The sequence below is a fragment of the Pseudophryne corroboree genome, chromosome 6, assembly GCF_028390025.1.
Source record: "Pseudophryne corroboree isolate aPseCor3 chromosome 6, aPseCor3.hap2, whole genome shotgun sequence".
Taxonomy (NCBI): Eukaryota; Metazoa; Chordata; class Amphibia; order Anura; family Myobatrachidae; genus Pseudophryne; species Pseudophryne corroboree.
This window is the reverse complement of record NC_086449.1, coordinates 202,020,281-202,035,350: the sequence shown is the minus strand read 5'-3', so window position 1 is coordinate 202,035,350 and position 15,070 is coordinate 202,020,281. Positions and strand designations below refer to the sequence as shown.

Here is a 15,070-nt window from a genome sequence, read left to right as displayed (position 1 = left end):
GTGTAAATTCTGGGTTGTGGTTCTGTGCGAAACCTGGGTATAATGAAATGCCTTTTTATATTCTCTCATCAGAGTTGCTTCAGATAGCTGGGATCAGTCAGCACGCCAATGCCCTGGGAGCAGCTTCTATGCAGCAACAAATGAACCAGCAGATGCCCCAGGAGAGGCGAGGAGGGGAAGTGCTGGATTCCAACCATGATGAAATCAAACTAGAGAAAAGCAACATCCTGCTGCTAGGCCCAACGGGCTCCGGTAAGAAACGTCGTACTTTGTTGAAGTTGCCCTCTTTACTTACTCTTAAGTGACATACAGTAGGTGATTGTATTTACCTTCTACATCTATTTATAAATCTCTGTAACCATAAAGGCTTTTGAAGCGTAGCCTTTCCAGCCGGACCTTTTTTTTTTTTTCTCTGACGTCCTAGTGGATGCTGGGAACTCCGTAAGGACCATGGGGAATAGACGGGCTCCGCAGGAGACTGGGCACTCTAAAAGAAAGATTAGGTACTATCTGGTGTGCACTGGCTCCTCCCTCTATGCCCCTCCTCCAGACCTCAGTTAGAATCTGTGCCCGGCCAGAGCTGGGTGCTCCTAGTGGGCTCTCCTGAGCTTGCTAGAAAAGAAAGTATTTGTTAGGTTTTTTTATTTTCAGTGATATCTGCTGGCAACAGACTCACTGCTATGTGGGACTGAGGGGAGAGAAGCAAACCTACCTGCTTGCAGCTAGCTTGTGCTTCTTAGGCTACTGGACACCATTAGCTCCAGAGGGTTCGAACACAGGGCCTGACCTCGATCGTCCGTTCCCGGAGCCGCGCCGCCGTCCCCCTTGCAGAGCCAGAAGACAGAAGAGAACGATGAAATCGGCGGCTGAAGACTCCTGTCTTCATTAAGGTAGCGCACAGCACCGCAGCTGTGCGCCATTGCTCCCACTGCACACCACACACTCCGGTCACTGTAGGGTGCAGGGCGCTGGGGCGGGGCGCCCTGGGCAGCAATTTTAATACCTTTTGGCACTAAAAAATACACATATACAGTCTAGCACTGTATATGTGTAAAAACCCCCGCCATTACAGTACACAAAACGCGGGACAGAAGCCTGCCGCTGAGGGGGCGGGGCCTTCTTCCTCAGCACACCAGCGCCATTTTCCCTTCACAGCTCCGCTGGAAGCAGCTCCCCAGGCTCTCCCCTGCAGTATCCTGATACAAGAAGGGTAAAAAAGAGAGGGGGGGGCACATAAATTTAGGCGCAAATAAGATATTTAAGCAGCTATTGGGTAAATCACTTTGTATAGTGTAAATCCCTGTGTTATATAGCGCTGTGGTGTGTGCTGGCATACTCTCTCTCTGTCTCCCCAAAGTACTTTGTGGGGTCCTCTCCTCAGTCTGAGCATTCCCTGTGTGTGTGCGGTGTGTCGGTACGGCTGTGTCGACATGTTTGATGAGGAGGGTTACGTGGAGGCGGAGTAGGGGCAGATAAGTGTGGTGTCGCCCCCGACGGGGCCGACACCTGATTGGATGGATATGTGGAAGGTCTTAACCGACAGGGTCAACTCCTTACATAAAAGGTTCGATGACGCAGCAGCCTTGGGACAGCCGGGGTCTCAGCCCGCACCTGCCCAGGCGACTCAGAGGCCGTCAGGGGCTCATAAACGCCCTCTGGCTCAGATGGTAGACACAGATGTCGACACGGAGTCTGACTCCAGTGTAGATGAGGATGAGACAAATGTACAGTCTACAAAGGCCATCTGATGCATGATTACTGCAATGAAAGATGTATTGCACATTTCTGACGTTAACCCGGTTACCACCAAGAGGGGTATTATGTTTGGGGAGAAAAAGCAGCCAGTGACTTTTCCCCCATCTGATGAATTAAATGAATTGTGTGAAGAAGCGTGGAGTTCCCCCGATAAGAAACTAGTGATTTCTAAGAGGTTACTGATGGCGTACCCTTTCCCGCCAACGGATAGGTTACGTTGGAAAACATCCCCTAGGGTGGACAAGGCGCTCACACGCTTATCTAAAAGGGTGGTACTGCCGTCTCAGGATACGGCCGCCCTAAAGGAGCCTGCGGATAGAAAGCAGGAAGCTATCCTGAAGTCTGTGTATACACACTCTGGTACTCTACTGAGACCTGCTATTGCTTCAGCCTGGATGTGTAGTGCTGCAGCAGCATGGACTGATACCCTGTCAGCCAACATTGATTCCCTCGACAGGGATACTATTTTGCTAACCATAGAACATATAAAAGACGTAGTCTTATATATAGCAGACTAAAAAGGAAAAAATAAATGAAGCGCCTGTGTCTATGACTGACCAATGAAATAAACTATAAAGTATCCATCAGAACCACGCTCGCTGTACTCAAGGGGCTGTATAGACCCCTAGATTATGCAAGAATAACGGAAAAAGGAAAGAGAAGCGCTCATGTGTTCAAAATGGATACTCAATTAATCTATACAGAGCCGGTATAATAATATAGAAATTTATTAAATAACAAGTACACCAATTATAATGTGATTGGTTAACATAATAAAATCGAATAAAATAAATAAAATAATATAGATATCGTGCTGGCCAGCAGTTTCAGTTAGCACATATGATTCTAAAAAGTCCTTGTTACCGGACCTGAAAAGTGTCAGCGTATAATGAGCTGTGATAAATGTTCCTTAAGTATCAATAATTCCACTAGATATAATTGTCCTGGAGAGACATCAGCGTATTGTTACTTTGTAACAGTCAAACAGTATATGCAGTACGCTAGAATGATAACGGTGAAATGGCAGAAAGCAGCATAAGACAATTTGAGTCCGATTACCTCCCTGTTGGAAAAGGCGGTGTGGTCCTACCCCCGGTAACCGAGCGTCCTCGGTATAAGATGTTGCACGGGGGGTGCCTTTTTAGTGTCACCGACTGTAGCTTCCTTCACACTTATAGGAGGAAATGGTACAACGGACTTCTGTGGCTGGAGCCTGCTTCGGCAATGGTGCTGCTGTTGCTGGTAGCTGACCACGGTTGAATCGTTTTGTGTTCCCGTGTCTGCTCTCGCTATAGTGAACAATTCACCTGTGGCTTAATGATGAACACTGCTGCAGCTTCGAAAAAGGGGCGGAGACTGACGCGTTTCGTCACGGATCACGTGACTTTTTCAAAGTAATACCTCCTCTCCCACTCGAGGTTACTTTTAAAGGCACTGATTAGTGTCCTCAGCTGTGGAACGTATTCAAAGATTTAAAACACCTAATCACACTGAAGTTATTTACCGGCTCTGTATATGGATACTGTCTGATGTTTTCTATTCTACATTATCTGATAATTCTTTCTATTCAAACAGTATAGAATTCTATGACAATTAAGCAGAAAAAAAAAAATTTTTAATTTTAAATGTGTGTAATTTTATGGCTGATCAAAAGAAATATTCAATAATAAATACATAATAAATAATCGATTATTGATCATAAAAAATTACTAGTATAAAACAGAAAAAGATTAATATAAAAAAAGGTAAAAATGGGTAAATGAATAAAAATTCATATTTCAGACCAAAAGAGGCAGCTTCTATTATTTCATTGTGATGATCAGATACGTCTAATATCCATTAGATAAACTATAAAGTAGTCATTACACATCTGACGATACAGACTACCCAAAGAGGGATTCACCAAATCATTTCTACTAAAGTGGTCATTGGCCCCAGTAGAGGAGTACTTTATCTTGTATGTTTAACTCTGTGTATTGAACTGTCAAACTGAGACTTGCGCGCAAGTTTCAGATGTATAGAGTTACCCTAATCTAGCTACCCTATTATTAGAACAAGGAATAATTATTTTTTAACCCATAGCATAACTAGAAGTGATAATAATGAAAAATAAATGAATGAATAAGATAAGTTAATTAGATAGATGGGAAAAAGAGGGGGAAGGGAGGGAAGGGAAGGGGGGGGGGGGTGTTTAAGGAGGAAAGAACGGAAGGGAGGGGGGGATTTTATAGGTCTATCTCTATGGTCTCATTGAGACCTTCAGGAACCAGAGTCTTTAATTTATGTATCCAGTAGTTCTCTCTTATGCATACGTTCCTGTGTCTATCTCCCCCTCTTTTAGTAGGTTTTACCTGTTCAATCCCTATCACTATTAAGTCTTTTGTATTTTTATCATGTTTTTCTAGGAAATGTCTAGAAACACTGTGAAATAAGAAACCATTTGTAATGTTTCGCTTATGTTCTAAAAACCTTATCCTTAATTTGCGCGTTGTCCTCCCCACATAGATAAGCCCACAACTACAAATTAAAATGTAAATAATATATGTACTATTACAATTAATGAAGGATTTAATGTTAAATTCTTCATGTGTCGATGACTCGAAGGTATGTGTTTTTGTTTTTGATAAAAGAACAGGTAGTACATTTATTTTGTCCGCATCTATAGCAACCCATAGGTTTTGAAGGGAGCCAATGTGTCGGCTGTTGTTGATTGCCAGTTTCCCCCCCCTCTTTTATCTGTAAAGAAACTGGGTGAGATATACTGCTGTAGATTTTCAGATTTTTTAAAAATCACAGATGGTACAACTCCAATTTCCGTTCTAAGAATTTTATCTGACAAGAGAATTGGAAAATTATCAGATATTATTCTTTTAATTTTTTTAGCAGCCATATTGTATTTACAGATAAAATGTGGATTACCTTCGTTGGAAAAGGATTTTTTTGTCTTATATATAAGTAGATCTTCCCTGTTTAGTTCTCTGACTTTTTCCATTGCTGAGTCGATTAGAGGTTTCGGATAACCTCTCTCTAAGAAAGATGAGCTGACTTCATGGGCTTGAGCCTCATAATCCGTATAACTGCTACAGTTGCGTCGTAAACGGCGCAATTGGCCGAAGGGGATATTATTTATCCACGGTTTAAAATGCATGCTGTTATAGTGCAGAAAATTATAGTTGTCTACCTGTTTTCTGAAGGTTTTTGTAACAATTTTGTCACTGTCTATGGATAGGGCAATGTCGAGGAAGGAGATCATGGTCCTGTTTAAAGTGCACGTGAACTGTCTTATATATGCGGGATGCCCAGAGGGACATTTGCCTGCTGGTATCTAGAATTAATGCAATGTCCATTTCTGCCAGGAGAGTATTATGGACTCGGCAGTGGACAGGTGATGCTGATTCTAAAAAACACATGGAGGTTTTGCCTTATAAGGGTGAGGAATTGTTTGGGGACGGTCTCTCGGACCTCGTATCCACAGCAACAGCTGGGAAGTCGACTTTTTTATCTCAGGTTCCCTCACAGCCTAAGAAAGCACCGTATTATCAAATGCAGTCCTTTCGGCCTCAGAAAGGCAAGCGGGTCAGAGGCGCATCCTTTCTGGCCAGAGGCAGGGGTAGAGGAAAGAAGCTGCACCAGGCAGCCAGTTCCCAGGAACAAAAATCCTCCCCTGCTTCCACGAAGTCCACCGCATGACGTTGGGGCTCCACTGGCGGAGCCAGGTGCGGTGGGGGCGCGTCTCCGAAACTTTAGCAACCAGTGGGTTCGCTCACAAGTGGATCTCTGGGCTGTACAAATTTGTATCTCAGGGATACAAGCTGGAGTTAGAGGCTACTCCCCCTCACCGTTACCTCAAATCAGCCTTGCCAGCTGCTCCCAGGGAAAGGGAGGTAGTACTGGCGGCAATTCACAAGCTGTACCTCCAGCAGGTGATAATCAAGGTCCCCCTCCTTCAACAGGGAAGGGGTTACTATTCCACAATGTTTGTGGTACCGAAACCGGACGGTTCGGTGAGACCCATTCTGAATTTAAAATCCTTGAACACTTATATAACGAAGTTCAAGTTCAAAATGGAATCGCTCAGGGCGGTTATTGCAAGCCTGGAAGAGGGGGATTTTATGGTGTCGCTGGACATCAAGGATGCTTACTTGCATGTCCCCATTTACCCACCTCACCAGGAGTACCTCAGGTTGGTGGTACAGGACTGTCATTACCAATTCCAGACGTTGCCGTTTGGTCTCTCCACGGCACCGAGAATATTTACCAAGGTAATGGCCGAAATGCTGATACTCCTTCGAAGGAAGGGAGTTATAATTATCCCGTACTTGGACGATCTCCTCATAAAGGCAAGGTCCAAAGAGCAGTTGTTGGTCAGCGTAGCACTCTCTCAGGAAGTGTTGCAACAGCACGGCTGGATTCTGAATATCCCAAAGTCGCAGCTGATTCCTACAACACGTCTGCCTTTCCTGGGAATGATTCTGGACACAGAACAGAAGAAGGTGTTTCTCCCGGTGGAGAAGGCCCAGGAATTGTCATCTCTGGTCAGGGACCTCCTGAAACCAAAACAGGTGTTGGTGCATCACTGCACGCGAGTCCTGGGAAAGATGGTGGCTTCTTACGAAGCAATTCCCTTCGGCAGGTTCCATGCAAGGATCTTTCAGTGGGATCTGTTGGACAAATGGTCCGGATCGCATCTTCAGATGCATCGGTTGATCACCCTGTCCCCGAGGGCCAGGGTGTTTCTGCTGTGGTGGCTGCAGAGTGCTCATCTTCTCGAGGGCCGCAGGTTCAGCATACAGGACTGGGTCCTGGTGACCACGGATGCAAGCCTCCGAGGATGGGGGGCAGTCACTCAGGGAAGAAACTTCCAAGGACAGTGGTCAAGTCTGGAGACTTCACTACACATAAATATACTGGAACTAAGGGCCATTTACAATGCCCTGAGTCAAGCAGAGCCCCTGCTTCAAAACCAACCAGTACTGATTCAGTCAGACAACATCACGGCGGTCGCCCATGTAAACCGCCAGGGTGGCACAAGAAGCAGGATGGCAATGGCAGAAGCCACAAGGATTCTTCGATGGGCGGAGAATCACGTGCTAGCACTGTCAGCAGTGTTCATTCCGGGAGTGGACAACTGGGAAGCAGACTTCCTCAGCAGGCACGACCTCCACCCGGGAGAGTGGGGACTTCATCAAGAAGTCTTCACACAGATTGTACATCGTTGGGAACTGCCACAGGTGGACATGATGGCGTCCCGCCTCAACAAAAAGCTAAAGAAAATATTGCGCCAGGTCAAGGGACCCTCAGGCGATAGCTGTGGACGCACTAGTGACACCGTGGGTGTACCAGTCGGTTTATGTGTTCCCTCCTCTGCCTCTCATACCCAAGGTACTGAGGATAGTAAGAAAGAGAGGAGTAAGAACTATACTCATCGTTCCGGATTGGCCAAGAAGAACTTGGTACCCAGAACTACAAGAAATGATCTCGGAGGACCCATGGCCTCTGCCTCTCAGACAGGACCTGTTACAGCAGGGGCCCTGTCTGTTCCAAGACTTACCGCGGCTGCGTTTGACGGCATGGCGGTTGAATGCCGGATCCTAACGGAAAAGGGCATTCCAGATGAAGTGATTCCTACGCTGATGAAAGCTAGGAAGGATGTGACAGCAAAGCATTATCACCGCATATGGCGGAAATATGTTGCTTGGTGTGAGGCCAGGAAGGCCCCAACAGAGGAATTCCAGCTGGGTCGATTTCTGCACTTCCTACAGTCAGGGGTGACTATGGGCCTCAAATTGGGGTCCATAAAGGTCCAGATTTCGGCCCTATCTATTTTCTTTCAAAAAGAACTGGCTTCACTGCCTGAAGTTCAGACGTTTGTTAAGGGAGTGCTGCATATTCAGCCCCCTTTTGTGCCTCCAGTGGCACCTTGGGATCTTAACATTGTGTTGGATTTCCTGAAATCACACTGGTTTGAGCCACTTAAGACCGTGGAGCTAAAGTATCTCACGTGGAAGGTGGTCATGCTGTTGGCCTTAGCTTCAGCTAGGCGTGTGTCAGAATTGGCGGCTTTGTCATGTAATAGCCCATATCTGATCTTCCATATGGACAGGGCAGAATTGAGGACTCGTCCCCAATTTCTCCCAAAGGTGGTATCAGCGTTTCATTTGAACCAACCTATTGTGGTGCCTGCTGCTACTCGGGACTTGGAGGTTTCCAAGTTGCTGGACGTAGTCCGGGCTTTGAAAATGTATGTTTCCAGGACGGCTGGAGTCGGGAAAACTGACTCGCTATTTATCCTGCATGCACCCAACAAGATGGGTGCTCCTGCTTCAAAGCAAACTATTGCTCGCTGGATCTGTAGCACGATTCAGATGGCACATTCTGCGGCTGGACTGCCGCATTCTAAATCAGTAAAAGCCCATTCCACTAGGAAGGTGGGCTCTTCTTGGGCGGCTGCCCGAGGGGTCTCTGCTTTACAGCTTTGCCGAGCTGCTACTTGGTCGGGTTCAAACACATTTGCAAAATTCTACAAGTTTGATACCCTGGCTGAGGAGGACCTTGAGTTTGCTCATTCGGTGCTGCAGAGTCATCCGCACTCTCCCGCCCGTTTGGGAGCTTTGGTATAATCCCCATGGTCCTTACGGAGTTCCCAGCATCCACTAGGACGTCAGAGAAAATAAGCATTTACTCACCGGTAATTCTATTTCTCGTAGTCCGTAGTGGATGCTGGGCGCCCGTCCCAAGTGCGGACTCTCTGCAATACATGTATATAGTTATTGCTTAACTAAAGGGTTATTGTTATGAGCCATCCGTTGAATGAGGCTCAGTTGTTGTTCATACTGTTAACTGGGTATGGTTGTCACAAGTTGTACGGTGTGGCTGGTATGAGTCTTACCCTGGATTCCAAATCCTTTCCTTGTAATGTCAGCTCTTCCGGGCACAGTTTCCCTAACTGAGGTCTGGAGGAGGGGCATAGAGGGAGGAGCCAGTGCACACCAGATAGTACCTAATCTTTCTTTTAGAGTGCCCAGTCTCCTGCGGAGCCCGTCTATTCCCCATGGTCCTTACGGAGTTCCCAGCATCCACTACGGACTACGAGAAATAGAATTACCGGTGAGTAAATTCTTATTTCTCTGACGTCCTAAGTGGATGCTGGGACTCCGTAAGGACCATGGGGATTAGCGGCTCCGCAGGAGACTGGGCACAACTCAAGAAAGCTTTAGGACTACCTGGTGTGCACTGGCTCCTCCCACTAAGACCCTCCTCCAGACCTCCGTTAGATTCTTGTGCCCGGCTGAGCTGGATGCACACTAGGGGCTCTCCTGAGCTCCTAGAAAGAAAGTATATTTAGGTTTTTTATTTTACAGTGAGATCTGCTGGCAACAGACTCACTGCAGCGAGGGACTAAGGGGAGAAGAAGCGAACCTACCTAACTGGTGGTAGCTTGGGCTTCTTAGGCTACTGGACACCATTAGCTCCAGAGGGATCGACCGCAGGACCCAACCTTGGTGTTCGTTCCCGGAGCCGCGCCGCCGTCCCCCTTACAGAGCCAGAAGCATGAAGAGTCCGGAAAATCGGCGGCAGAAGACTTCGGTCTTCACCAAGGTAGCGCACAGCACTGCAGCTGTGCGCCATTGCTCCTCATGTACACCTCACACTCCGGTCACTGATGGGTGCAGGGCGCTGGGGGGGGGGCGCCCTGAGGGCAATATATGACACCTTGGCTGTCAAATCTACATCATATATAGTCCTAGAGGCTATATAGATGTAAAATTACCCCTGCCAGTATTCCAGAAAAAGCGGGAGAAAGTCAGTTGAAAAAGGGGCGGGGCTTCTCCCTCAGCACACTGGCGCCATTTTCTCTTCACAGTGCAGCTGGAAGACAGCTCCCCAGGCTCTCCCCTGTAGTTTTCAGGCTCAAAGGGTTAAAAAGAGAGGGGGGGCACTAAATTTAGGCGCAATATATGTATTCAAGCAGCTATTTGGGGAAAAATCACTCAGTTATAGTGTTAATCCCTGCATTATATAGCGCTCTGGTGTGTGCTGGCATACTCTCTCTCTGTCTCCCCAAAGGACTTTGTGGGGTCCTGTCCTCAGTCAGAGCATTCCCTGTGTGTGTGCGGTGTGTCGGTACGGCTGTGTCGACATGTTGGATGAGGAAGGTTACGTGGAGGCGGAGCAGAGGCCGATAAATGGGATGTCGCCCCCTGTGGGGCCGACACCAGAGTGGATGGATAGGTGGAAGGTATTAACCGACAGTGTCAACTCCTTACATAAAAGGCTGGATGACGTAACAGCTGTGGGACAGCCGGCTTCTCAGCCCGCGCCTGCCCAGGCGTCTCAAAGGCCATCAGGGGCTCAAAAAACGCCCGTTACCTCAGATGGCAGACACAGATGTCGACACGGAGTCTGACTCCAGTGGCGACGAGGTTGAGACCTATACACAATCCACTAGGAACATCCGTTACATGATCTCGGCAATGAAAAATGTGTTACGCATTTTCTGACATGAACCCAAGTACCACATAAAAGGGGTTTTATTTTTGGGGAGAAAAAGCAGCCAGTGTTTTGTTCCCCCATCAGATGAATGAATGAAGTGTGTAAAGAAGCGTGGTTTCCCCCGATAAGAAACTGGTAATTTCTAAAAAGTTACTGATGGCGTACCCTTTCCCGCCAGAGGATAGGTCACGTTGGGAGATATCCCTTAGGGTGGATAAGGCGCTCACACGTTTGTCAAAAAGTGGCACTGCCGTCTTAGGATACGGACACCTTGAAGGAACCTGCTGATAAAAAGCAGGAGGCGATCCTGAAGTCTGTATTTACACACTCAGGTTATATAGTGAGACCTGCAATTGCCTCAGCATAAATAGGGCTGCTGCAGCGTGGTCTGATACCCTGTCAGATAATATTAATACGCTAAGACAGGGATAATATTTTGCTAACATTGAGCATATTTAAGACGTTGTCTTATATATAAAGGATGCACAGAGGGATATTTGCCGGCTGGCATCCAGAATTAATGTAATGTCCATTCTGCCAGGAGGGTATTAGAAACCCGGCAGTGGACAGGTGATGCTGCCTGTAAAAAGGCACATGGAGATTCTGCCTTATAAGGGTGAGGAATTGTTTGGGGATGGTCTCTGGGACCTCGTATCCACAGCAACAGCTGGGAAGAATTTTTTTTACCTCAGGTTTCCTCACAGCCTAAGAAAGCACCGTATTTTCAGGTACAGTCCTTTCGGCTTCAGAAAAGCAAGCGGGTCAAAGGCGCTTCCTTTCTGCACAGAGACAAGGGAAGAAGGAAAAAAGCTGCACCAGCAGCCAGTTCCCAGAATCAAAAATCGTCCCCCGCTTCCTCTGAGTCCACCGCATGACGCTGGGGCTCCACAGGTGGAGACAGGTGCGGTAGGGGCGCATCTCGGGAACTTCAGGGACCAGTGGGCTTGCCCACAGGTGGATCTCTAGGTTCTGCAAATAGTATCACAGGGATACAGGCTGGAGTTCGAGGCGACTCCCCCTCGCCGTTACCTCACATCAGCCTTGCCGGCTGCCCTCGGAGAAAGGTAGTACTGGCGGCAATTCACAAGCTGTACTTCCATCAGGTGAATGCAAGGTACCCCTCCTTCAACAAGGCCGGGGTTACTATTCCAAAATGTTGTGGTACCGAAACCAGACGGTTCGGTGAGACCCTTTCTAAAATTGAAAGCCTTGAACACTTATATACAAAGGTTCAAGTTCAAAATGGAATCGCTCAGGGCGATTATTGCAAGCCTGGAGAATTTCATGGTATCACTGGACATCAAGGATGATTACCTGCATGTCCCTATTTACCCTCTTCACCAGGAGTACCTCAATATTGTGGTACAGGATTGTCATTACCAATTCCAGACGTTGCCGTTGGTCTGTCCCCGGCACCGAGGTATTTACCAAGGTAATGGCCGAAATAATTATCCCGTACTTGGACGATCTCCTTATAAAGGCGAGGTCCAGGGAGCAGTTGTTCGTCGGAGTAGCACTATCTCGGGAAGTGCTACAACAGCACGGCTGGATTCTGAATATTCCAAAGTCGCAGCTGGTTCCTACGACGCGTCTACTGTTCCTGGGTATGGTTCTGGACACAGAACAGGATAAAAAGGGTTTCTCCCGGAGGAGAAGTCCAAGGAGTTGTTGTCTCTAGACAGAGACCTCCTAATACGTATACAGGTGTCGGTGCATCAATGCACGCGAGCCCTGGGAAAGATGGTAGCTTCTTACGAAGAAATTCCATTCGCCAGGTCCCATGCAAGGATTTTCCAGTGGGATCTGTTGGACAAGTGGTCCGGGTCGCATCTTCAGATGCATCGGCGGATAACCCTGTCTCCAAGGGTCAGGGTGTCGCTGTTGTGGTGGCTGCAGAGTGCTCATCTTCTAGGGGGCCGCAGATTCGGCATACAGGACTGGGTCCTGGTGACCACGGATGCCAGCCTTCGAGGCTGGGGGGCAGTCACACAGGGAAGGAACTTCCAAGGCTATGGAAAAGTCAGGAGACTTCCCTACACCTAAATATTCTGGAACTGAGGGCCATTTACAATGCCCTAAGTCAGGCTAGACCCCTGCTTCAACACCGGCCGGTGCTGATCCAGTCAGACAACATCACGGCGGTCGCTCATGTAAACCGACAGGGCGGCACAAGAAGCAGGATGGCGATGGCAGAAGCCACAAGGATTCTCCGATGGGCGGAAAATCATGTGTTAGCACTGTCAGCAGTGTTCATTCCCGGAGTGGACAACTAAGAAACCTCCACCCGGGAGAGTGGGGACTTCATCCAGAAGTCTTCCAAATGATTGTACACCGTTGGGAAAGGCCACAGGTGGACATGATGGCGTCCCGCCTCAACTAAAAGTTGCAAAGATATTGCGCCAGGTCAAGGACCCTCAGGCGATAGCTGTGGACGCTCTGGTAACACCGTGGGTGTACCAGTCGGTGTATGTGTTCCCTTCTCTGCCTCTCTTACCCAGGGTAATGAGAATAATAAGAATGAGAGGAGTAAGAACTATACTCATTGTTCCGGGTTGGCCAAGAAGAGCTTGGTAACCAGAACTCCAAGAAATGATCTGAGGACCCATGGCCTCTGCCGCTCAGACAGGACCTGCTGCAGCAGGGGGGCCTGTCTGTTCCAAGACGTACCGCGGCTGCTTTGACGGCATGGCGGTTGAACGCCGGATCCTGAAGGAAAAGGGAATTCCGGAGGAAGTTATCCCTACGCTATTTGAAGCTAGGAAAGAAGTGAACGCAAACCATTATCACCGCATATGGCGGAAATATGTTGCGTACTGTGAGGCCAGGAAGGCCCCAAAGGAGAAATTTCAGCTAGGTCGATTTCTGCACTTCCTACAGTCAGAGGTGACTATGGGCCTAAAATTGGGTTCCATTAAGGTCCAGATTTCGGCTCTGTCGATTTTCTTCCAAAATTGAACTGGCTTCACTGCCTGAAGTTCAGACTTTTGTTAAGGGAGTGCTGCATAGTCAGCCCCCGTTTGTGCCTCCAGTGGCACCGTGGGATCTCAACGTGGTGTTGGATTTCCTGAAGTCGCATTGGGTTGAGCCACTTAAATCCGTGGAGCTATAATACCTCACGTGGAAAGTGGTCATTCTGTGGGCCTTGGCGTCGGCCAGGCGTGTATCAGAATTGGCGGCTTTGTCATACAAAAGCCCTTATCTGTATTTTATATGGATAAGGCGGAATTGAGGACTCGTTCCCAATTCCTTCCTAAGGTGGTATAATTTTTTAATGTGAACCAACCTATTGTGGTGCCTGCGGCTACTTGGGACTTGGAGGATTCCAAGTTACTGGATGTAGTCAGGGCCCTGAAAAGTATATGTTTCCAGGACAGCTGGAGTCAGGAAAACTGACTCGCTATTTCTCCTGTATGCACCCAACAAGCTGGGTGCTCCTGCTTCTAAGCAGACGATTGCTCGCTGGATCTGTAGCACGATTCAACTTGCACATTCTGCGGCTGGACTGCCGCACCCTAATTCTGTAAAAGCCCATTCCACGAGAAAAGTGGGCTCTTCTTGGGCGGCTGCCCGAGGGGTCTCGGCTTTACAACTTTGCCGAGCTGTTACTTGGTCAGGTTAAAACATTTTTGTAAGAGTCTACAAGTTTGATACCCTAGCTGAGGAGGATCTAGAGTTTGCTCATTCGGTGCTGCAGAGTCATCCGCACTCTCCCGCCCGTTTGGGAGCTTTGGTATAATCCCCATGGTCCTTACGGAGTCCCAGCATCCACTTAGGACGTCAGAGAAAATAAGATTTTACTCACCGGTAAATCTATTTCTCGTAGTCCGTAGTGGATGCTGGGCGCCCATCCCAAGTGCGGATTGTCTGCAATACTTGTTTATAGTTATTGCCTAACTAAAGGGTTATTGTTGAGCCATCTGTTGAGAGGCTCCGTTATATTTCATACTGTTAACTGGGTATAGTATCACGAGTTATACGGTGTGATTGGTGTGGCTGGTATGAGTCTTACCCGGGATTCAAAATCCTTCCTTATTGTGTCAGCTCTTCCGGGCACAGTATCCTAACTGAGGTCTGGAGGAGGGTCTTAGTGGGAGGAGCCAGTGCACACCAGGTAGTCCTAAAGCTTTCTTTAGTTGTGCCCAGTCTCCTGCGGAGCCGCTAATCCCCATGGTCCTTACGGAGTCCCAGCATCCACTACGGACTACGAGAAATAGATTTACCGGTGAGTAAAATCTTATTTTTTATTTCTCTGACGTCCTAGTGGATGCTGGGAACTCCGAAAGGACCATGGGGAATAGCGGCTCCGCAGGAGACTGGCACAACTAAAGAAAGCTTTAGGTCACCTGGTGTGCACTGGCTCCTCCCACTATGACCCTCCTCCAAGCCTCAGTTAGATCTTGTGCCCGGCCGAGGTTGGATGCACACTAGGGGCTCTCCTGAGCCTCTAGAAAGAAAGTATAGAATTAGGTTTTTTATTTTCAGTGAGACCTGCTGGCAACAGGCTCACTGCAGCGAGGGACTAAGGGGAGAAGAAGCGAACCTGCCTGCTTGCAGCCAGCTTGGGCTTCTTAGGCTACTGGACACCATTAGCTCCAGAGGGATCGACTGCAGGCCCAGCCTTGGTGTTCGGTACCGGAGCCGCGCCGCCGTCCCCCTTACAGAGCCAGAAGCAAGAAGAGGTCCGGAAAAGCGGCGGCAGAAGACATCAGTCTTCACCAAGGTAGCGCACAGCACTGCAGCTGTGCGCCATTGCGCCTCATACACACTTCACACTCCGGTCACTGAGGGTGCAGGGCGCTTGGGGGGGGGGGCGCCCTGAGCA

At 48.2% G+C, this 15,070-nt stretch overlaps 1 protein-coding gene across 2 annotated transcripts in view; it reads left to right on the top strand.

Moving 5' to 3' along the window:
• The window catches only part of CLPX (caseinolytic mitochondrial matrix peptidase chaperone subunit X), a 90,717-nt gene that overhangs the window by 16,431 nt on the left and 59,216 nt on the right, over positions 1-15,070 (top strand). For both annotated transcript variants that reach the window (XM_063925639.1, XM_063925638.1), the window contains one exon: positions 73-252. In XM_063925639.1, coding sequence (XP_063781709.1) covers positions 73-252 — 180 coding nt within the window. The remainder of the gene's footprint in view (positions 1-72; positions 253-15,070) is intronic.